This window comes from Oncorhynchus gorbuscha, linkage group LG04, assembly GCF_021184085.1.
Source record: "Oncorhynchus gorbuscha isolate QuinsamMale2020 ecotype Even-year linkage group LG04, OgorEven_v1.0, whole genome shotgun sequence".
In the NCBI taxonomy this organism is placed as follows: Eukaryota; Metazoa; Chordata; class Actinopteri; order Salmoniformes; family Salmonidae; genus Oncorhynchus; species Oncorhynchus gorbuscha.
In genome coordinates, this window is record NC_060176.1 from 51,524,241 (window position 1) to 51,549,365 (window position 25,125).

General features: G+C 42.2%; 1 protein-coding gene across 2 annotated transcripts; it reads left to right on the forward strand.

The window, feature by feature from the left end:
• The first annotated feature begins 4,707 nt into the window (after positions 1-4,707).
• Positions 4,708-17,735, forward strand: slc14a2 (solute carrier family 14 member 2). 2 transcript variants are annotated; one of them, XM_046345257.1, is made up of 10 exons: positions 4,739-4,856; positions 6,521-6,592; positions 12,416-12,611; positions 13,134-13,323; positions 13,545-13,673; positions 14,182-14,374; positions 15,001-15,148; positions 15,270-15,404; positions 15,535-15,584; positions 16,991-17,735. In XM_046345257.1, exons 1-10 carry the CDS (start codon positions 4,833-4,835, stop codon positions 17,366-17,368), a joined length of 1,515 nt encoding a protein of 504 aa, XP_046201213.1. In that variant the 5' UTR covers positions 4,739-4,832; the 3' UTR covers positions 17,369-17,735. The 2 variants fall into 2 exon arrangements, with proteins under 2 accessions (XP_046201214.1, XP_046201213.1); XM_046345258.1 differs by lacking the exon at positions 6,521-6,592 and having other exon boundaries at positions 4,708-4,856.
• Positions 17,736-25,125: the final 7,390 nt, after the last annotated feature.

Sequence of the window (25,125 nt, forward strand, 5' to 3'; positions counted from 1 at the left end):
AGAATATTTGCCTAAACGCTTGTACAGTCATGTGGATACTACCATGACTACAGACAATCATGAATTCATGCTAACCAGTCACCATTACCATTAACAGGGGAAGTTAGCATAATTCTTTGGGGGGTGTATGATATTTATGCCTCTGTGTGCGGATGTGTGTGACTCTTTATACAACGGGTGGTTTGGAATTTCCATTGTTGGAGTCTATCCTGCCCATGAAATACTAGACCATATACACATGACCACATTCATAAAAAGTGCCATCGTTTACATCGTTACCGAGCAACGCACTATTACTACTACTACAACTACTTTTACAGATCCACTGTCTCATCTTTTTTAATGCTGGTAACCCGTTGTATAGAAACAATAATACACTCTGCTTCCCCTCGTGGCAATGACCACATCATAGCCATGATAAAAATGCCATAACACATGGCCTCTCATGTATCATTGCTTGAGTAACTTTTCCAATCATCATCATTATTCATGAGGATCCACTCAAGATGATCTGTTATCATGGTAGTATCCACACTAAATGTAGAAGTGTTCAGAAACAAGTTATATTCTTATTTACAATAAAAGTGACTCCAAAATGACACAATACATTATTAACCATTCATTTCTAAATGGTGAAATATATGTATGAAATGACCCTCAAATGAAAAATGACATTCTGTACTGTCGACTCATATAAAGGATCTCAAATCCAAAATGCTGGAGTATATAGCCAAATGAAAGGTTTTAGCTTCACTGTCCAAATAAATACTTAGGGGAGTGCAGCTTATAGTGACTGTTGTTGGGCATAGTACTACGAGAATGCATTAGAATAAATATGACTTGTTACACAAAACTTTGCGGAGAGCCATTTGAACGTAAACTTTTTTTTAAATCAAAATGCATTTTGGCAGAAATGCCTTCTGGAAATTATGAACTTTCATGTGCCTTCATAACAAACTTGTATGCCATCTGTAAATACGAATAAAAGTGTTAAGTTATGAGCCTAGTTGGTTTAGCCACGGAAAAAGTCAGAAACCTTCCCGCTAGCCATGAATGGCTGAAATAATGAGTGGGCTGGACATTCCGATAGATGAGTTCGGATTGGTCTGCCATAAAGCACACTTCTGTCTATAACATTAGCTGATCAGTAGGTATAAGTAATCCTTTCCAACTTGGATTTTTTGAAAGAAATCACGTAGAAGAACTGCATGTGTTGCTCTCCACTTTCTGCAGGACCAAGTTTTGAAATCAGTGAAATTAGAGTATGATAGCTAAGGAGATGGAGAAGATTCTGGCTGGTGATTACAAATATGCAGATGGAGTCGAAAAGAAAACACACAGGCCCCCCCTTGGGTAGTGCCGTGGCGGAGATCTTTGTGGGCTATACTCGGCCTTGTCTCGGGATGGTAAGTTGGTGGTTGAAGATATCCCTCTAGTGGTGTGGGGGCTGTGCTTTGGCAAAGTGGGTGGGGTTATATCCTTCCTGTTTGGCCCTGTCCGGGGGTGTTCTCGGATGGGGCCACAGTGTCTCCTGACCCCTCCTGTCTCAGCCTCCAGTATTTATGCTGCAGTAGTTTATGTGTCGGGGGCTAGGGTCAGTTTGTTATATCTGGAGTACTTCTCCTGTCCTATTCGGTGTCCTGTGTGAATTTAAGTGTGCTCTCTCTAATTCTCTCTTTCTCTCTTTCTTTCTCTCTCTCGGAGGACCTGTGCCCTAGGACCATGCCTCAGGACTACCTGACATGATGACTCCTTGCTGTCCCCAGTCCACCTGGCCGTGCTGCTGCTCCAGTTTCAACTGTTCTGCCTTATTATTATTTGACCATGCTGGTCATTTATGAACATTTGAACATCTTGGCCATGTTCTGTTATAATCTCCACCCGGGCACAGCCAGATGAGGACTGGCCACCCCACATAGCCTGGTTCTAGGTTTCTTCCTAGGTTTTGGCCTTTCTAGGGAGTTTTTCCTAGCCATTGTGCTTCTACACCTGCATTGCTTGCTGTTTGGGGTTTTAGGCTGGGTTTCTGTACAGCACTTTGAGATATTAGCTGATGTACGAAGGGCTATATAAATACATTTTATTTTATTTGATTTAGAAGGCAGTTGTTTAAAACACCTGTCTCTGGATTACATATTCAAACTAAGTCAACCATGGCATCCAGGACAGAGGGTGAAGCGTCCATCCATGTACATGGAGAAGATGGTCTAGCTAGCTACAATTTCAAATATTACACGTTTCTAATTTTGTCAGAAAGTCGTTTTCATTTCAAGTTAAAGTGTACTGTTAGCTGGCACTCAAAAGCTGCAGAGTTAAGATCCCAACAAACAAGAGTTGGGTCCCAGCTTTTATAACCTTTGTCTATGGGTGTGTGAGATCATGATGGGAACATAGTGTACAAACAAGTGATAACGCCATTTTTGTTACTGCTTTCTGCTGATAGAATTGTTGCTGCTGCTCAAGCTAGCCTCGGTTCTCTTCATCATCTCCACACAGCTGTGCTCTTGAAAGATCGGAAAAGAACAGGATGGACTCAAAAACTGTGGTCACTCTCAGAGGCTCTTTGTCTTTGGCCACGTGACCAAGTTACTCAAAAACAACAGAGGAAAAATACTGGCTTCTTCTTACATGAGAGAAACAGACCGGGGAAACGTACAAGTTTAAGGCTCATACAGCGCATGTGCATAACAAAGTTTGCCATTTTTTACCACCATAGCTGTTCTCTCATTGGGGCGGCAGCGTAGCCTAGTGGTTAGAGCGTTGGACTAGTAACCGGAAGGTTGCGAGTTCAAACCCCCCCTGAACAGGCAGTTAACCCACTGTTCCCAGGCCGTCATTGAAAATAAGAATATGTTCTTAACTGACTTGCCTGGTTAAATAAAGGTAAAATAAAAAATGGGTGTCTGGAAGCAGCTGCAAGCAAGTCAACATTAGCCAGTTAGCTTGGGTGCTTGACTGCTGTTGTTAGAACAGTCGAATCAACCCTTCTACTTGGCTTGAGCATCCAGTGTGTGCTCTGAAAGCACCGAGAGCGAAACGCTCTGAATTTACAAACGGACAATCTGACAACGCCCTGAGTTTACGAATGCCCAGAAAACACTCTGACACTCCAGACTGAATTTACGAAGACACCCGTAGTAAAACCAGCCTTTGAAATCTTTGGTTGTTTTGTACATGGCATCACATGTGAATCCTTACAGAGATGGGTGGGGCTAAAGCTTAAGAGGGTGTGAGCGATGCTGAATGGGTGTAGACAAAGAAGAACTCTCCAGTATGTGTACCAAAACATTCAAGGGTCATTTTCTCAGAAGTGATTTTACAAGTTTATCAACTTTCAAAGCAGAATGACTTTCCCGTTGTTCCTTAACTGTAGTATATGATATACCATTTTCTATCTCTGAGTCTCTACTTTAATCCATTGTAAAAAACACAATTTCAAATTTCGCTACATAAGACAAAATCGAGTTGGTCTGTCACAGATGTTAGGGGCGGCAGGTAGTCTGGCGGGAGGCCTGGCGGACTGGAGCGTTGGACCAGTAACCGAAAGGTTGCTGGATTGAATCCCTGAGCTGACAAGGTAAACATATGTTGTTCTGAGTAAGGCAGTTAACCCTCTGTTTAGAGGGGTTGAGTTAAATTCAGAGGAAACATTTCAGTTTAAGGCATTCAGTTGTACAACTGACTGTGTATCCACCTTTCCTAATAGTTGCAGAGATTTAAATAGTTGAAGGGATGGGAATTCCTTTGAACAAACTCAGAGGAGGGTGTGAGTGAAGTTGCAGTTCACTTTGGTGCAATTTTCACATGTATGTGGTACATTTTCACAACCCTAAGCACAAAAATCTAAACAGATCATCAAAATGGCTCATGTTTCAGAACTCTAAACACATTTTCAATTGACTGAGTACAAAGTCACTTGTTCACTGCACCAAGTTACTCTTTCAATGTGGATGCATTTTCAATCTAAGTATCTAATGCAATATTCACTTGACTTTTTATATGATTTTCTTGTAATGTGTTAACAATAAAATGATGTAGTGCCTAGTTAATGTATAGAGCTACATAACTGCTGAACACTGTCAATTTCTATATTTTTACCTCATAAATGTATACATTTGACATACCTTTATGTTGGTTAAACAAAATGCTATATGGATGTGGCTTCAAATACTACATCATCATTCTACATCAACCAGTGTTCTTCAATAGAACAAAGTGGAAAGTGTCACTCTACCATTTGGAATAGTGTAGTGTAAAATGCACTGCTGAAATACCTGGGTTCTGTATAACAATATTCCACTCATTATCTGAATATCATTGATACACCGTTAGTTGATGCATTTCAAGGAGAAGGGTAATAGTGACAGTTGGCAAGTCACATAAAATAGGTGATCTTAATCAATGTTTCATGCAAAGGTTCATGAAATTGTAAGAGTGACACATTTTTCTACATGCTCACAATCTGCCATTGGATTTTTTTTAAATGAATTGTGCACTTCAAGTTTTATTGAAACACTGTATGGAAAATGATAAAACTCTCTCTATAGGGTAAATCTCTCACAGGTCAAAAGTCATGATGCTAACAGTTGTGTGGCTGGCTATTGGACAGGACCTGCTGATAGAACACCCATAGGTCAAGGCCATCTCTCTCTTACACACACACACATTCCATATCAAAGTGAAGTTGCGCGTGGTTGAGCGTTATCGCTCTTGTTCATGGAGAAGGAGAGTAGGAATGTTGTGCAAGGTATAAAAACAGTGGTGGGAGCCCTGCAACAGCACAGCTTCACAGCAGCTGCCACACACAGCACCCTGCCCTACTGGAAACATATATGCCTGGACTACATCGCACAAAGGTAGGACACACACTGCACTACTCATCCTTCTCATCTTCCTTTCTGTCTAAATGGAGGCAACATTTTCTGTCGTGCAGAAGGGCACAGATCTGTGTAAAAAAAAAAGGAAAGTTGGACATGCTAATACTTCATCCTACGTAGATAGTGTTATATAAGGATAATGTTAAATAGTAACGTTATAAAGAAATAAACAATGGCCACTCTTTAAGGTGAGGTACTGATGACAGAACAGAACAAAATGTTGGTTATAATATAAATCTCACTGCAAATGAGAAGACTGTGTGACTTTCATTCATGCCTCTGAGCCTTTGATTACATCATTTATTTCAAGTAGAATATTAATATGATAAAAGAAATGGAAAGCTTCAGAGCAAATGCACTGAAGCATGCGTGTTTTGGTCCTTAGAACTTCCTCAGAATGCATTCGAAGAGCAGTGTGAATGCAACGTTTTATTGGTTGCCCACGTTGTCAAGGGACACCTGTGTTTGACTCAATGTGTGCATTCAAGAAGAAGTTGCATTCTTCACACTGCTCTTCACACTGCTCTTCACACTGCTCTTCACACTGCTCTTCACACTGCTCTTCACACTGCTCTTCACACTGCTCTTCACACTGCTCTTCACACTGCTCTTCAACTGCTCTTCAGCAGTAGAGTTGCACCTCTTTCTTCTGTTTAGTTCACTGAGATTTATTCTTCTAAAGGGCACACTGTAAAAAGTGTTTTCAGCCAACTTTTTAAAAATCAAGGCAACCACCTACAATACAATTTCTAGTTCACTTAACTTTGGGGGACAGAAAAGTTCTGCCAACATGCATTCTTAAGTTGTCTCAACAGTTGAGTAAACTGGAAATCATATTGCAGCTGGTTAACTTGATCTTTTTACAACGTTTTATTTCAAGTCCTCACAATTTAAAACTATTTTATTTAAAAACTATTTTAACTCCATGAACTCAAACCCAGGTCCAGCGACTGTCCCCTCAGTCATTACGCCAAGAGATACGAAGTTGGATTACCTATAAAATAGCTGTTTGCTCAATTATGGAAATAATTATGTTTTTGACAGATGGCTGTTAAAAATAATTGGTTGAAAGCAGACAGTGGGTTCTTACACATTTGCTCTGACTAACCACACACCAGATAAACAGGTAAAACAAACTCACTAATGGTTTGAACAAATCCACTTCACTTTTTGATATATCTGGGTTAATGCATCATATTTCAGCCTCTAAAATAAATGTTTAAGTTGTAAACTGGTTCCTGACATGTAAATTGATAAAAAAAAAGTTAAATACATCATGCAGAAAAGCACACATGGTAATATATTAATGAGGCACGTATTTAAGCCGACACAGTATTTTACGTTGCTGATCTCAGCAAACTGAACTCTCTTGTGTGATCAACTCAGCTATTTGTGTTGTTGTGGCAAACTTTCAGTTCAGTTTCACTATTTCAGTTCACTCAACATTGTTTTATTCATTAGGTTTGTGGAGTATTCCACACCAGCTCAACAACTTCCCATTTTGAAGTACAGACAACTTAGATATTTAAGCTGAATTGACTTTTTACATGTTGAATTTGTTTTAGAGTGCAGCACCTACACCAATTAGTGGTGTACACTAGTATTATATAATAATATTTTTTAACATGACTTATCTTCTGTAGGATATTCCCAAGAATATCTCCAGTTTCTATAGTGCCTTTACGCAAGAACTTGCATCCGCATTCCAGTCAAAGGTAAGCCAGGCCATAGACGGGTCTTTGTGTGTCATAATCATGATGATAACATCAATCGAGAGTTCAAGATCCACTGTGTCCACCTCAGGACATATCATGGTCCAACCACACCAACACATGAAGAGTGTACGAAAACACCTCTTCCCCCTCTGGAGGCTGAACAGATTTGGCCTGGGCCCTCAGATCCTCAAAAAGTTCTACAGCTGCACCATTGAGAGCATCTTGACTGGCTGCATCACCGTGTGGTATGAAAACTGCTCAGCATCCGACTGCAAGGCGATAGAGAGGGTAGTGCGTACGGCCCAGTACATCACTGGGGCCGAACTCCTACCTGTATACCAGGCGGAGTAAGGCCTTAAAAAATGTCAAAGACTCCAACCACCCAAGTCATAGACTCTCTCTGCTATCGCACAGCAAATGGTCATGGAGTGCCAAGTCTGTGACCAAAAAGCACCTGAACAGCTTCTACCCCCAAGCCATAAGTGTGCTGAATGGTTAATCAGATGGCTACGCAGACTATTTTCTTGATCTTAACTGTATTACACTGACTCCCTTGCACTGGCTCTATGCACACACACTAGACTATATGCACACACTCACACATACTACACTTTACCTATGCTACTACTCTGTTCATTATATCCTGATTGCCTCGTCACTTTACCCCAACCCACATGCAATGTTCCCTATAAGCTGTATGTGTGTGAGGGTTCGCAGTAGCCTGAGACTGCCGAGCAGCTCCCAAGGACTGCCATGCAGAGCGTAGAGAATTATCAGCCTACTGAGAGAAGCACAGGATTGATCTTCTTCTTTTTTCTTGTTAGTTAACACTATCAACATTTCCCTTTACTGTGGCAATTGTGAGAGAATCAAGGCAATATTAGCCACTTTCAATACATGCAAGATATTTATTTGTAGAGATAGATAGAGATCCGAGACAGGATTGTGTCGATGCACAGATCTGGGGAAGGGTACCAAAAACATTTCTGCAGCGTTGAAGGTCCCCAAGAATACAGTGGCTTCCGTCATTCTTAAATGAATGAAGTTTGGAATGTCCAAACTCTGACGGCAAACTGAGCAATCGGGAGAGAAGGGCCTTGGTCAGGGAGGTGACCAAGAACCCTATGGTCACTTTGACAGAGCTCCAGAATTCCTCTGTGGAGATGGGAGAACTTTCCAGAAGGACAACCATCTCTGCAGCACTCCACCAATAAGACCTTTATGGTAGACTGGCCAGACGGAGCCACTCCTCAGTAAAAGGCACATGAAAGCCTGCTTGGAGGTTGCCAAAAGGCCCCTAAAGGATTCTGAGCAACACGATTCTCTGGTCTGATAAAACCAAGATTGAACTCTTTGGCCTGAATGCCAAGTCTGGAGGAAACCTGGCATCATCCCTATGGTGAAGCACGGTGATGGCAGCATCATGCTGTGGGGATGATTTTCAGTGGCAGGGACTGGGAGACTAGTCGGGATTGAGGGAAAGATGAACGGGGCAAAGTACAGAGAGATCCTTGACGAAAACCTGCTCCAGAGCGCTCAGGACCTGAGTAGGGTGAAGGTTTCCCTTCCAACAGGACAACAACCCTAAGCACACAATCGAACATGTCTGGAAAAACCTGAAAGTAGCTGTGCTGTGACGCTCCCCATCAAACATGACAGAGCTTGAGAGGATCTGCAGAGAAGAGTGGGATAAACTCCCCAAATACAGGTGTGCCAAGTTTGTAGCAACATGACTTGAGTCTGTAATCGCTGCCAAAGGTGCTTCAACAAAGTACTGAGTATAAGTTCTGAAAACTTATGTAAATGTGATATTTCCGTTTTTTATTGTTAATACATTTGCAAAAATGTCTAAAAACCTGACATTTACATACACTTAAAATCAAATCAAATCAAACAAGACATTTGTGGAGTGGTTGAAAAACGAGTTTAAATGACTCCAATCTAAGTGTAAATCAAATCAAATCAAAATTTGATTTACACTTAGGTTGGAGTCATTTAAACTCGTTTTTTAACCACTCCACAAATGTCTTGTTAACAAACTATAGTTTTGTCAAGTCGGTTAGGACATCTACTTTGTGCATGTAGTAATATTTCCAACAATTGTTTATAGACAGATTATTTCACCTATAATTCACTGTATCACAATTCCTGTGGTTCAGAAGTTTACATACACCTAAGTTGACTGTGCCCTTAAACAGCTTGGAAAATTCCAGAAAAACATGTAATGGCTTTAGAAGATTCTGCTAATTGACATCATTTGAGTCAATTGGAGGTGTACCTGTGGATGTATTTCACGGCCTACCTTTGATTGACATCATGGGAAAATCAAAAGAAATCAGCCAAGACCTCAGAAAAAATGACCTCCACAAGTCTGGTTCATCCTTGGGAGCAATTTCCAAATGCCTGAAGGTACTGCGTTCATCTGTACAAACAATAGTAAGCAAGTATAAATACCATGGGACCCCGCAGCCGTCATACCACTCAGGAAGGAGAAGCATTCTGTCTCCTAGAGATGAACGTACTTTTGTGCAAAAAGTGCAAATCAATCCCAGAACAACAGAAAAGGACCTTGTGAAGATGCTGGAGGAAACAGGTACAAAAGTATCTATATCCACAGTTAAACGAGTCCTATATCGACATTACCTGAAAGTCCGTCCAGCAAGGAAGAAGCCACTGCTCCTTGCTGGACAGCATCTCAAGACATCAGTCAGGAAGTTAAAGCTTGGTCGCAAATGGATCTTCCAAATGGACAATGAAGCATACTTCCAAAGTTGTGGCAAAATGGCTTAAGGACAACAAAGTCAAGGTATTGGAGTGGCCATCACAAAGCCCTGACCTCACTCTCATAGACAATTTGTGGCCAGAACTGAAAAGGCGTGCGAGCAAGGAGGCCTACAAACCTGACTCAGTTTGCACCAGCTCTGTCAGGAGGAATGGGCCAAAATTCACCCAACTTATTGTGGGAAGCTTGTGGAAGGCTACCCAAAATATTTGACCCAAGTTCATTAGTATTTGGTAGCATTGCCTTTAAATTGTTTGAGTGTATGTGAACTTCTGATCCACTGGGAATATGATGAAAGAAATAAAAGATGAAGTAAATCATTCTCTCTACTATTATTCTGACATTTCACGTTCTTAAAATAAAGTGGTTATCCTAACTGACCTAAGACAGGGAATTTTTGATAGAATTAAATGTCAGGAATTGTAAAAAACTAAGGTTAAATGTTTTTGGCTCAGGTGTATGTAAACATCTGACTTCAACTGTAGATAGATGAGGAACAAAAACAATTTAATCCATTTTAGAATAAGGCTGTAACGTAACAAAATGTATAAAAAGTAAAGGGGTCTGAATACGTTCCGAATGCTCTGTATATGACCATTGCCATGTATGGATGATCTGTGCCATTTAATTCAATCTGGACTGTGTTTACAGCTGTGGTCCTGAGTAGATGTGTTTGTTTTGGGATCAAAGCAAGAGCTGAATGTAGCCACTTATGCACATTTTGTTCATATCCTTTGCTAGTTGGTGAGTTATTAGCCCAGTTATAGATCATTTGTAGTCAGCAATAGGGGAGTGATTGCTTCCTACAAAAGTATAGCATGTGTACCTTTCTAGACATCTTTTTTTTAAAGCAATTCGGCTAAAGAGCTTTTTTTTGTCTTAAAGGGGCAGTGTTGTATTTTGAGACAGGCTTGAATAAGCTAAGTAGCCAATAGGCAGAGGGTAGCATAATTTGTCTGATTCTCTGTAACAATGGTATGGGAAGAATAATACTTTTTTTGCATCAAACAACACAATAACATTTTCAGTCACCTCCTTGTCTGAGTGAAAAGATGATAAACAGGTTAATATCAAGCCCTGCATGTGTTGTTTCAAATGTCTCATTTAATGTAGCCATACATTTAACACCACACATTGGCTGCTACTGTAGGCTGAATGATAGAACAGCTATTTTCATGTTTCTCCATTTGTTTTCATGGTAGGCCCCTTTGGTTGGCCTACATTATGATAAAATAGAAATTTGCTCATTGTGGAAAATAAATGAGAGAGAACATGTACAGCCAGTTTGCTGTTCTGTGAAGGGAGAAGTACACAGCGTTGTACAAGATCTTCAGTTTCCTGGCAATTTCTCGCATGGAATAGCCTTCATTTCTCAGAAGAAGAATAGACTAACGAGTTTCAGAAGAAAGTTCTTTGTTTTTGGCCATTTTGAGCCTGTAATCGAACCCACAAATGCTGATGCTCCAGATACTCAACTAGTCTAAAGAAGTACAGTTTTATTGCTTCTTTAAATCAGCACAACAGTTTTCAGCTGTGCTAACATAATTGCAAAAGGGTTTTCTAATGATCAATTATCTTTATAAAATGATAAACTTGGATTAGCTAACACAACGTGCCATTGGAACACAGGAGTGATGGTTGCTGATAATGAGCCTATGTAGATATTCCATTAAAAATCATCCGTTTCCACCTGCAATAGTCATTTACAACATTAACAATGTCTACACTGATCTGATCAATTTGACGTTATTTTAATGGACAAAAAAATGTGCTTTTCTTTCATAACAAGGACATTCCTAAGGGACCTCAAACTATTGAACGGTAGTGTACATACTGTATTACCTGTATTACCTCAAGTACTTGGTATCCCGGCACATTGACTCAGTACTGGTACTTTTTGTATACTGCCTCCTTATTGTTTTACTATTTCCTTTTTTTATTCAGCAAATATTTGTCTTCCTTTTATCTCTGCACTGTTGAGAATGGGCTCATGAGTATGTATATCACTGTAGTATTTTTCCATTATTTCACTAGGCAAGTCAGTCAAGAACTAATTCTTATTTTCAGTGACGGCCTAGGAACAGTGGGTTAACTGCCTTGTTCAGTGGCAGAACGACAGACTTTGTACCTTATCAGCTCTGTATTCGATCTTGCAACCTTTGCGGTTACTAGGTCAACCATTGCGGTTACTAGGTCATCCTTTGCGGTTACTAGGTCAACCTTTGCGGTTACTAGGTCAACCTTTGCGGTTACTAGGTCAACCTTTTCGGTTACTAGGTCAACGCCCTAACCACTAGGCTACACCGCCGACCTGTAAAGTCTGTAAAGTCTGTAAAGTGTTGTTATTAGGTGCAAATACAATTTGATTTGATTCGATTTGATTCACTTTGTGTGTGGTTTTTTAAGACATCACCATGCTGCTCAGAGGGTTGTTTTTAAGAGATTATGCACAAAGCACTAACTAAAACAAAATAATAGTAGCTATACCTACTAAAATGTTGATGAAGGAAAGGAATGACAGAACAAGATAAAATAACAGGGTACACCATTATCAATAGAAATAACTGTACATACACTGAACAAAAATGTAAACGCAACTTGTAAAGTGTTGGTCCCATGCTTCAAGAGCTGAAATAAAAGATCTCAGAAATGTTCGGTACGCACAAGAAGCTTATTTATCAAAAATGTTGTGCACAAATGTGTTTACATTTGTAGGGGGAAACTCATTCTGATTGGCTGAGCCTGGCTCCCCAGCGGGAGCCAGGCTGCACCCCTACCCAGTCATGTGGAATCCATAGATTAGGGCCTAATTAGTTTATTTCAATTGACTGATTTCCTTTTATGAATTGTAACTCAGCAAAATCTTTGAAATTGTTGCATGTTGCGTTTATATGTATTGTTCAGTATAATATTTGTACAATTTAACAATGTTGAACGTTTTCTCTGTTGTGTCGAAGTAGTTGACACATGTATAGACTTGGCTCTTTGTCTGGGTCCAGCTTTACAGCAAGTATAACTCTCTGTTCTTCTCCTCCACGCAGCAAGTGCAGCAGCCACTGATGGCCAACCCAGATCCAGAGATGTCAGGGGGCGGGGAGCAGAAGGCGGCTCAGGGGGAAAACACTGAGGCTGGGAAGTCTGCAGTCCACACCTGCCAACAGAAGGCCAAGGCCTGGCTGCTACTGTTACTGTCCTACATCTCAGGAGACATGGAGGTGTTTGCAGAGTGGATGAAAAGTAACTATGGATTATATTTTAACATAGCACTTCTCCAAATAGGCTAAGTTTATCTTATATACAGTCAGTCAAAAACATTGACAAATCATTGAATAAAAACTTAATATATACCTTGAGGTAGTGAATTCAACAGAATGCCTCTCCAGCAAAGAAAATACACACTATGTCCAATGGCAATGTCCATGAGCAGAGAAAACATGTCCAGACCGTCCCAAGCCCAGGATGGTCCCAAAAAGGACTGTGACAACATCGAAAAAGAAAGACATTCATCATAATCTTTAGACAATGCAGCAAAGTATACAATTACAGCTCTGTTGAAATCTCTCTACAAATTGACAGCCTGTATAGGACCTGTGTTGGGGACTGTATGTACATGTATGTGTGTGATAATACAGAAACCTGCATACAATGACCAGATTATCTATAGCTTTGTGTGCAAAGAAACATATACCATATTTTTTTTATGAACATGACTCTCTCTTTCTCCCTCACCCGCTGCCCATCTCCATTCTCCCCCTCCAGAACAGTTCTTCCTACTCCAGCTGCTAGACTGGGTTCTCCGTGGTGCTGCCCAGGTCATGTTTGTCAACAATCCTCTGAGTGGCCTAGTGATCTTTGCTGGGCTGATCCTGCAGAACCGCTGGTGGGCTCTCAACGGCTTCGTGGGCACACTCTTCGCCACCATCTCTGCCCTCATACTGCAACAGAGCAGGTGTGTGTGTGTGTGTGTGTGTGTGTGTGTGTGTGTGTGTGTGTGTGTGTGTGTGTGTGTGTGTGTGTGTGTGTGTGTGTGTGTGTGTGTGTGTGTGTGTGTGTGTGTGTGTGTGTGTGTGTGTGTGTGTGTGTGTGTGTGTGTGTGTGTGTGTGTGTCTGAGCGTGCGTGCACGTGAGTGATGTAATCTCTGACTGTGTGTGTGTCTGTCTCTCTTTTAGGGGTGCGATTGCAGCGGGGCTGTATGGTTACAATGGGATCTTGGTGGGACTGCTGATGGCCGTGTTCTCTAACGCTGGAGACTGGTACTGGTGGCTCCTGCTGCCCAACATCGTCATGTCTATGACCTGGTGAGTTAGATTGTGCCACCAGATACCCATCAGATGAGCTGATAACCACCATCTCATGGGGTTTTGCACGTGAATCAAACATGTGAATAATGTCATCTTTTCAGTACCAGGAAAAGATGGATATCTGGCCCATTAAGATCGGAATCACATCATGACGTCAAACTGACCCACTTTTTTGCCTCTATTATTTCTAGCTTTATTCATGTCTGCCTCTATCACATCATCGGGTCAAAAGGACATTCCTGACTTTCTTTCTACCTTGTCTAACCCACTTTCACTAATGTCAGTTATTATGGTCCTGTCTTACTGGCACATATCGAGCCAGTATCTGCAGTGCAGTAATAGACTTGTGACAATCACCATTTCTCAGAACGGACAGGGAAATAACTTTCCCCTACATGGTAAAAACCAGATTTGACCTCAACTGTGACTTGTGACTACTGGAGAGATTAGAGGTTATTATGTATCATTGTGGTTGAGCAGCATACATGAACCTCCTCTCCTCCAGCCCTATAGTGTCCAGTGCGTTGGCGTCCATTAACAGTCGTTGGGACCTGCCAGTGTTCACTCTTCCCTTCAACATCCTGGTATGTCTCCACATGGTGGCTACTGGCCACTACAACCACCACTTCCCCCAAGTCCTCATCCAGCCGCGCACAGAACTAGCCAACATCACCTGGGCTGAGGTCAACGTAGCTAAGGTAATAAAAAAAGCAGGATGTTGTGTGTGAATAAACAAAGCATGTATGTGTTTCTGCGTGTTGTGTGGTTCAGGTGTATTCTAGAAACTTCCAGGCTGAGTCATTCAGTAGCTCTAGGAATCCCATCTATCTGGAATGGCCACATGCAAGAAATAGTTCACATACATACTGAGAATTTTATTTGACTTCATTAGGCAAGTCAGTTAAGGTCAGATTCTTCTTTTCAATGACAGCCTAGGAACAGTGGGTTAACTGCCTTGTTCAGGGGCAGAACAACAGATTTGTATCTTGTCAGCTCAGGGATTTGAACTTGCAACCTTTCGGTTCCTAGTCCAACGCTCTAACCACTAGGCTACGCTGCTGATGTAGGTGAGAGGTTTTGTCCGACTCTGAGAACTTTTCAAAATTACAAAAAATATGGATACATTCTTGTGCGTGGGTTGAGGGTTTCAACCATCATACTATTTTTGTCCATTTCTGATTTATATGTGAGTCAGGTGTGTTTGTGTCACTCAGATCATCTGTGGTATGGTGCCTGTGGGTTTTGATGACGTGATTGCCCCTGGCCACACACGCATGCACACACACACGCGCGAGTCTGATCACCTCTCTGTCTCTCTCCTCAGCTGTTCACAGCAGTGCCAGTAGGTATAGGCCAGGTGTATGGGTGTGATAACCCCTGGACAGGAGGAATCTTCATGGTCGCTCTCTTCATTTCCTCTCCCATCACCTGTGCTCACGCTACCATTGGATCCGCAGTCGGCATGGTCTCAGGTAGACACACACACGTACATAACCACCAGACTACACACAACACGAGTGTTCCAGATTAGGTAGTTGAAGTGGACAGTATCGTACAGCTGAGTGAATTCCAGTGTGGGCTCTTTTCCTGAAGGTCTGGCCCTGGCAGCTCCATTTGAGGCGATCTACTTTGGTCTGTGGGGGTATAACTGTGTTCTAGCTTGCATCGCTATTGGAGGGATGTTCTACGCTCTCACCTGGCAGGTACACCTGCTGGCAATCACCTGTGGTGAGTTCACACTGTAATGCCAACTGGGGACCTCTTTTCTCTGTGTCACATGACTGGTTAAAGGCCTTAACGGTTTGGATGGGTGGTACTGTAGCAATATGACTGAATTTGACTGCCTTTTCTTCACCAGCTTTCTTCTGTGCATATCTGGGCTCAGCCATCGCTAATGTCATGTCCACAGTAAGTACAATGTTATGAGAATATGACAGTCATGCTGTTATCTATACAGTAGCCTAATTTCATTCACACAATGTGGGGCACATAAACACATTTCGAAAACACACTAAGACCGCATTCAACTAACTATATAAGGCTAAGAGCAAACAAGAAAATGCTCATTCAGTGGTGGCGCTCTAAGTGGCCAGGGATTGTAATGCAGGAAAACATAAATCTGTTTTACCTCATTTCTACCAGCATGTAACATGTGCAACCAGATGGAAAAAAAACTCTACACCACCTTTACTTCTACACAGAGACTCATACAAAGCTCTCCCTCGCCCTCCATTTGACAAATCTGACCATAATCTGAAATGACTACCAACCTGTGGCACTCACATCTGTAGCAATGAAATGCTTTGAAAGGCTTGTCATGGCTCACATCAACACCATCATCCCAGAATCCCACTCCAATTCACATACCACCCAATAGATCCACAGATGACGCAATCTCTATTGCACTCCACACTGCCCTTTCCCACCTGGACAAATGGAACACCTACGTGAAAATGCTATTCATTGACTACAGCTCAGCATTCAACACCATAGTGCCCTTGAAACTCATTACTAAGCTAAGGACCCTGGGACTAAACACCTCCGTCTGCAACTGGATCCTGGACTTCCTGACGGGCCGCCCCCATGTGGTAAAGGTAGGCAACAATACATCTGCCACGCTAATCCTCAACACGGGGGCCCCTCAGGGGTGCGTGCTTAGTCTCCTCCTATACTCCCTGTTCACCCACAACTGTGTAGCCAAGCAAAGCTCCAACACCATCAGTAAGGTTGCCGACGACACAACTGTGGTAGGTCTGATCATCAACTACGATGAGACAGCCTATAGGGAGGAGGTCAGAGACCTGACAGTGTGGTGCCAGGACAACAAACTCTCCCTCAACATGATCAAGACAAAGGAGATGATTTTGGACTACAGGAAAAGGAAGGCCATTCACATCAACAGGGCTGTAGTGGAGCAGGTCGAGAGCTTCAAGTTCTTTGGTGTCCACATAACCAACATGGTCCAACACACTAAGACAGGTGTGAAGAGGGCACGACAATGTCTATTCCCCCTCAGGAGACAGAAAATATTTGGCATGGGTCCTCAGATCTTCAAAAAGTTCTACAGCTGCACCATCGAGAGCATCGTGACTGGTTGAATAGCCATCTGGTATGGCAACTGCTCGATATCCAACTGTAAGGCACTACAGAGGGTCGTACATTTGGCCCAATAATTTGGCCCAATAATGTATTAACTCTTGTAAGTAAGCGGTTCACGGCAAGGTCTACACCAGTTGTATTCAGCGCATGTGACAAATAAAAATTGAAATCTCTGAAATCTGACTCTCTCTCGCTCCCTCTCTCTCTTTGTTCAGTTTGGCCTGCCAGCCTGCACCTGGCCCTTCTGTCTCTCCGCCCTCACCTTCCTTCTGTTTACCACGGAAACCAACACCATATTCAAGCTGCCGCTGGCTAACGTGGCCTACCCAGAGAGGAACCTGCGCTTCTTCTGGAAGCTCCGAAAGAAGGAGAAGCTGGAGAGAGAGGAGAAGGAAAGAGATGAGGAAAAGTGGAGGGAAAAGGAGCAGGAGCTGCTAGGTAACGATAAAGAGGTGCTGAGGATGGAGAGAATGGATGGCAAAGGGAAGGGCGATGGGATGGAAGGCAAGGAGATTAATAAAATGATGATTCAGGAGGAAGAGATGATGGAGGTGGCCTTGGGTGAAGTGAGCAGCATGGCAGAAAATGTCTGAGCTCATCAACAGACTCCAGATGTTTTACTATGTACTATGATGAAGGACAGATGGGTGTGTGTGTTGGTAGACGGTATCTGAAGTGTTCGTTTTAGCGTTATACATACTGTATGTAACTTATCTTATTGTTTATTACTTCTGAAAAATGCCCAAAGCTCAGGTAACTAGCCCTCAGGTAACTAGCCCTCAGGTAACTAGCCCTCAGGTAACTAGCCCTCAGGTAACTAGCACTCAGGTAGGGCTACAGTAGGTCATTCCGGTGTATGGTATTATATCTAACTTTGCTATACAGTGGATATTACCACAGTTATGTACTTTCATACTTACTTGGTTTGAGTTCGAATAAAATTATATTTTTCTAACAAAAGCTCAGGGTAGTTGCTCTTTGAAAATGCCACCATCATATGTATCTTCGAGTAGTCACGGGACACACACACATACCAATCCTCATACACACAGTGACACAAACCACCCTCAGACATACACTACCCATATAGTGGTATGCACTGTAAGAATGTATGAAGCCCATTGGCACACATACAAATGGCTTGACCTCACAGACCCTTATAATGGTATCAGGTAGCACATTCTCAACATGCCATTACATAATGCATAATTACTGTAGTTAATGTACTAGAAGATTATTATTGAATGGTCAATTGGATAAGAGCTAGGGTGCAGCAGGGAAGTTGCAGTTCACCAAATACTCTTAATTTAATAATAGGCCCCTTTTTTCTCAATTTCGGCCTGAATTACGTTCCCAAAGTAAACTGCCTGTTGTTGCTCAGGCCCTGAAGCCAGGATATGCATATAATTGGTACCATTGGAAAGAAAACACTTTGCAATTTGAAGAAATTCCGAAGAAAAACCAACCAGAATTGTTTTTTTTGAGAGCCCATGCTCTTACAATGGAAAATAATAGGGGCATCTGAATTCTAACTCCCAGGGTGTAATTCCTATGGCTTCCACAGGGTGTCAGCAGTCTATGTTCAAGGTTTCAGGCTTGTAACTTCCAAAACGAATAAGAAATAGTACAGGGACACAGTCTTGGAAATTTGTGTATGCGTGAACACGATGAATACAGAATGCACCTGCTAAGATCGGTTTCCTATTGAACATACTTCTTTCTGTAAGACATATTATAGTTTGTTTACATTTGAGTGTATCTGAGGAGTAAATAGAAACATATTTTGACTTGTTGAAACAAAGTTTAGGGGTAGATTTTCAGATTCCTTTCTCTGCATGTTGAACGAGTGGATTACTCAAATCGATGGCGCCAACTAAACTGACTTTTTGGGATATAAAGAAGGATTTTATCTAAAAAAACGACACCACATGTTATAGCTGGGACCCTTTGGATGACAAGATATTTCAGAGGAAGATTTTCAAAAAGTAAGTGAATATTTCATCGCTATTCTGAATTTATTAAACCTGTGCCGGTGGTAAAATATTTTGATGTGGGGCGCCGTCCTCAAACAATCACATGGCATGCTTTTGCTGTAATGGCTACTGTAAATCGGACAGTGCAGTTATATTAACAAAAATGTAAGCTTTCAACCAATATAAGACACTTGTATGTACCTAAATGTTTAATATCCATAATACATTTTTATGATTATTTATTTGAATTGCATGCCCTCCAGTTTCACTGGAAGTTGTCGCGCTAGCTGGACGCCTAGCCCTAAGAAGTTGGGTACATAACATGTAGGGCTAAGGTAGCCTAGCAGATAAGAGCGTTGAGCCAGTAACCAAAAGGCCACTGGTTTGAATTCCGAGCCTGCAAGGTGGAAAAATCTTCCTTTCTGCTCGAGCAAGATATCAATTAAGGCAGTCCCCCGCAGCTCTCTGATTGAAAGGGGTTGGGTTGAGACACATTTCGGTTGAATGCATTCAGTTGTGTATGAAAATGTCATGTTTTAAAATTTGGTGACCCAACACTGGTGGAAAATTCCTGACCTGTAAGCATTCTTCCAGTGCTATCAAGGGTGGCTGATCATCTGACTGATCATCTCAATCAGGGCGACTCCATATATCAAATGCAATTTGGATTCAGAACTAACCATTCTACCGAAACAGCCAATTGCCATTTTCTGGAGTGTATTAAATCTAAACTGGATATAAGTGGTGAAGTCGGCGATGTCTTTTTGGATGGCATTTGATACTGTGAATCACGAGGTCCTGTTATCCAAACTATCCTCCCTTCATGTGTCCACGGAAGCCATTCGTTGGATGTATTCCTATCTGAATAATAGAAGCCAAAGGCTTTGTCTGGGGGACACTCAGTCAGACTCTATTTACTATAACATTGGGGTCCCACAAGGGTCAATATTAGGCCCCCTTCTGTTTACTATCTATATAAACAATTTCCCACTTGCTTGCCCACATACACTCAAAAAACAAACAAGCAAACAAGTTAACTGAAGCTATGATACAGGTTTCTAAATGGATGACTGATTCTTGCCTGCATTTAAATATTGACAAGACTGTTTGTATGTACTTCTTAAGAAAACCATTCATTCTTCCCAAAGAGCTGTTCTAGTCATTAGGGAGAATCTGAAACTTGTCTATCTTCTGGTATCTCTGCGTCATTTTGGACTCCATGTCACGTTCTGACCTTGGTTCTTTTGTTATGTCTTTGTTTTAGTATGGTCAGGGCGTGAGTTGGGTGGGTTGTCTATGTTTGTTTTTCTATGAGTTGGTATTTCTGTGATTGGCCTGGTATGGTTCTCAATCAGAGGCAGCTGTCAATCGTTGTCCCTGATTGAGAACCATACTTAGGCAGCCTGTTTTCACCCTTGATTTGTGGGTGATGATATTTTCTGTTCAGTGTGGATTGCACCTGACGGAACTGTTTCGGTTGTGCTTTTTGTTTGATAGTGTTCAGTTGAAATAAATAACATGAACAAGAACCACGCTGCTCTTTGGTCCTCACCTTCTTCCACCGACAGCCGTTACACTCCAACTTGACATTTAAGAAACGAGTAAAGAAGGCGGTTATTAACAGGTTCAAGTTCAGATTATCCAACTTGAGGTTTATAAGACCTTATCTTCCCCTGCAGGCCGCCAAACTATATATGCATGCTAGATCTCACATCTGAGATATTGCCTCACATGCTGGTCACAAGCAAGAGCTACTATTCTGAAACCAATTGAATAAAACTCTACAAACACTTACGATTTCTGATAATAAATCAAACCATTACCACCATTGTCATATCTTTCACAAACATAATTTATTCAATCTGGACAGCTTTAAGCAGTATGTAGATGCACGTCTTTTCTTTCAGATCCTGCATGGCCTTGCCCCTCCACCTCTACAATATTTTGACATATCATGCTCAAGGAAAGCACCTCCAGGATAACAACGGCAGTAACTGCTTTGTCCATTTGACACAGTAAACTCGGTCAATCGGCCTTCTCAAATCAAATCAAATCACATTTATTTGTCACATACACATGGTTAGCCGATGTTAATGCGAGTGTAGCGAAATGCTTGTGCTTCTAGTTCCGACATTGCAGTAATAACCAACGAGTAATCTAAACTAACAATTCCAAAACTACTACCTTATACACACAAGTGTAAAGGGATAAAGAATATGTACATAAAGATATATGAATGAGTGACGGTACAGAACGGCATAGGCAAGATGCAGTAGATGGTATCGAGTACAGTATATACATATGAGATGAGTAATGTAGGCTATGTAAACAAAGTGACATAATTTAAAGTGGCTAGTGATACATGTATTACATAAAGATGCAGTAGATGATATAGGGTACAGTATATACATATACATATGAGATGTGTAATGTAGGGTATGTAAACATTATATTAAGTAGCATTGTTTAAAGTGGCTATTCCCATTATTAAAGTGGCTGGAGTTGAGTCAGTGTGTTGGCAGCAGCCACTCAATGTTAGTGGTGGCTGTTTAACAGTCTGATGGCCTTCAGATAGAAGCTGTTTTTCAGTCTCTCGGTCCCTGATTTGATGCACCTGTACTGACCTCGCCTTCTGGATGATAGCGGGGTGAACAGGCAGTGGCTCGGGTGGTTGTTGTCCTTGATGATCTTTATGGCCTTCCTGTGACATCGGGTGGTGTAGGTGTCCTGGAGGGCAGGTAGTTTGCACCCTGTGATGCGTTGTGCAGACCTCACTACCCTCTGGAGAGCCTTACGGTTGTGGGCGGAGCAGTTTCCGTACCAGGTTGGTGATACAGCTCGACAGGATGCTCTCGATTGTGCATCTGTAGAAGTTTGTGAATGCTTTTGGTGACAAGCCAAATTTCTTCAGCCTCCTGAGGTAGAAGAGGCGCTGCTGCTGCGCCTTCTTCACGATGCTGTCTGTGTGGGTGGACCAATTAAGTTTGTCCGTGATGTGTACGCCGAGGAACTTAAAACTTACTACTCTCTCCACTACTGTCCCATCGATGTGGACAGGGGGGTGCTCCCTCTGCTGTTTCCTGAAGTCCACAATCATTTCCTTTGTTTTGTTGACGTTGAGTGTGAGGTTATTTTCCTGACACCACACTCCAAGGGCCCTCACCTCCTCACTGTAGGCCGTCTCGTCGTTGTTGGTAATCAAGCCTACTACTGTGGTGTCGTCCGCAAACTTGATGATTGAGTTGGGGGCATGCATGGCCACGCAGTCATGGGTGAACAGGGAGTACAGGAGAGGGCTCAGAACGCACCCTTGTGGGGCTCCAGTGTTGAGGATCAGTGGGGTCGGGTCAGCGGGGTGCAAATGAGCTTTTGGCTATCCCAGGCACATTTACACATTTACATTTACATGGATGTTGCATTATTGTAATATTGATGTTGATTAATGTTCACTCTTCCTATAAATAAATACAGTATCTTCGGACGGTATTCAGACCCCTTGACCTTTTCCACTTTTGTTGTGCTACAGCCTTATTCTAAAATTGATTAAATAAAAATCCTCAGCAATCTACACACAATACCACATAATGACAAAGCGAAAAACAGGTTTTTAGAAATGTTTAAAAGAAAAAGCAGAAATATTCAGAACCTTTGCAATGAGATGTTTCTACAACTTAATTGGAGTACACCTGTGGTAAATTCCTTTGATTGGACATGATTTGGAAAGGCACACACCTGTCTATATAGAGGATATATAAGGTCCCACAGTTGACAGTGCATGTCAGAGCAAAAACCAAAGCCTGAGGTTCAAGGAATTGTCCGTAGCGCTCGGAGACAGGATTGTGTCGAGGCATAGATCTGGGGACTGGTACAAAAATATTTCTGCAGCATTGAAGGTCCCCAAGAACACAGTGACCTCCATCATTCTTAAATGGAAGAAGTTTGAAACCACCAAGAATCCTCCTAGAGCTGGCCTGCCCGGCCAAACTGACCAATCGGGGGAGAAGGGCATTGGTCAGAGAGTTGACCAAGAACCCAATGGTCACTCCGACAGAGCTCTAGAGTTTCTCTGTGGAGATGGGAGAACCTTCCAGAAGGACAACCATCTCTGCAGCACTCCACCAATCAGGCCTTTATGGTAGAGTGGCCAGAAGGAAGCCACTCTTCAGTAAAAGGCACATGACAGCTCGCTTGGAGTTTGCCAGAAGGTACCTAAAGACTCTCAGACCATGAGAAACAAGATTATCTGGTCTGATGAAACCAAGATGAAACTCTTTGGCCTGAATGCCAAGCATCACATCTGGAGGAAACCTGGCACCAACCCTACGGTGAAGCATGGTGGTGGTAGCATCATACTGTGGGGGTGTTTTTCAGCGGCAGGGACTGGGAGACTAGTCAGGATCGAGGCAAAGATGAACGGAGCAAAGTAGAGAGAGATCCTTGATGAAAACCTGCTCCAGAGTGCTCAGGACCTCAGACTGTGGCGAAGGTTCACCTTCTAACAGGATAACGACCCTAAGCACACAGCCAAGACAATGCAGGTGTGACTTCGGGACAAATCTCTCTGGCCCAGCCAGAGCTTGGATTTGAACCCGATTTAAGCATCTTTGGAGAGACCTGAAAATAGCTGTGCAGCAACGCTCCCAAACCTGACAGATCTTGAGAGGATCTGCAGAGAAGAATGGTAGAACCTACCCATATACAGGTGTGCCAAGCTAGTAGCGTCATACCAAAAATACACAAGGATGTAATCGCTGCTAAAGGTGCATCAACAAAGTACTGAGTAAAGGATCTGAATACTTATGTAAATGTGATGTTTTTACATTTTTGCTAATTTATTACAAATAACATGTTTCTAGATGTGTATAGATTGAGGGGGAAAAATACTATTTAAATACATTTGAGTATGGCTGTAACCTAATTAAATGTGGAAAAACTCAAGGGGTCTGAATAACTTCCAAAGGCACTGTAAACACAAATGTCTGTCGTTACATGTAACTAATTCAATGAAATCTAAATGCCACCCATTTATATCATTACAAATACAATTATGTAGTTACCATGTACAGCCGAGTAATGCTACTTTGGGGCCAACTTTAAGTAGTGTTTTACTTCCTGTGGATATACACAGAACCCCCTTTGTCCCCAGAACGACCTGAATTATTTGGGGCATGGAAACGTTATTCAACTGGTATTAGGGGGCCTAACGTGTGCCAGGAAAACAATCCCCACACTGTTGACACCAGGCAGGATGGGGCCATAGACTCATACTGCTTATGTCAAATGCTGACTCTGCCATCAGCATGACGCAAAAGGAACCGGGATTCGTTGGACCAGGCAATGTTTTTCCACTTAATTGCCTAGTGTTGGCGATCGTGTGCCAACTGGAGCTGCTTGTTCTTAGCTGATGGGAGTGGAACCCGCCGCGGTGTCCTCCTGCAATAGCCCATCCGTGACAAGGATCGATGAGTTGTGCGTTCCGAGATGCCGTTTTGCGCAGTTATTTTCCTGTTTGTGGCCTGCCTGTTAGCTTCCACAATTCTTGCCATTCTCCTTCGACCTCTTATCGAGCCGTTTTCACCCACAACTGCCGCTGACTGGATGTTTTGTTTTTGTCGCACCATTCTCAGAAAACCCTAGACACTATCGTGTGTGAAAAGGAGGCTGGCCGTTTCTGTGACACCAATGATAATACCACGCTCAAAGCCGCGTAGACTGGGCAAAACGAATAGCATAACGCTCAAATGAGCAGTAACAATGCCTCAGTGCCTCAATGCCTGCTTTATATAGCAACCCACTGCTCTGTAGGAGCGAACCATTTTCGTGATACGGGGTGGTGAATTATTTTCTACACAGCCCCATGTCCAGTGTATGACAGGAACTGATTGAGTTTCAGTACATGTGCCGGTTTTAGCTACCCAGCTCATTTTCAACTGCAGCCCCTGGGAAGGTTATTAAAAACAATGAGTAGTGAGCACACGCAGAGCAACATAGGACAAGCAACACGTGTCATGCTGACAGCAATAGCACAAAACCAACAGTGTTTCCACATCTCACAAACTACACACAAAATTGAAATACACAGCTAGGGATTATGTTCAAGTCGGATTGGCCTTTAGCCATGTCTTCATGCATTTTGTGAAGGTACGATAGGTGGTGCAGTTGTGTATGTCTGGAGTACAAAACATGACAGAAATTATCTTAAAGATTGTGTTTTCGTGGTGGGGAAAAGGAATGATAAGAGACATGATCTATGGTGTATTAAAATGGGCCCTCCACCACACAAATATGACGAGCAAGACTGAAGACAGTGAGACGTCACTGGGAGAGGGGTGAAAGAGCAGCCTCTGGTGGTCTAGTTGTGTAATTAAGCATACAGT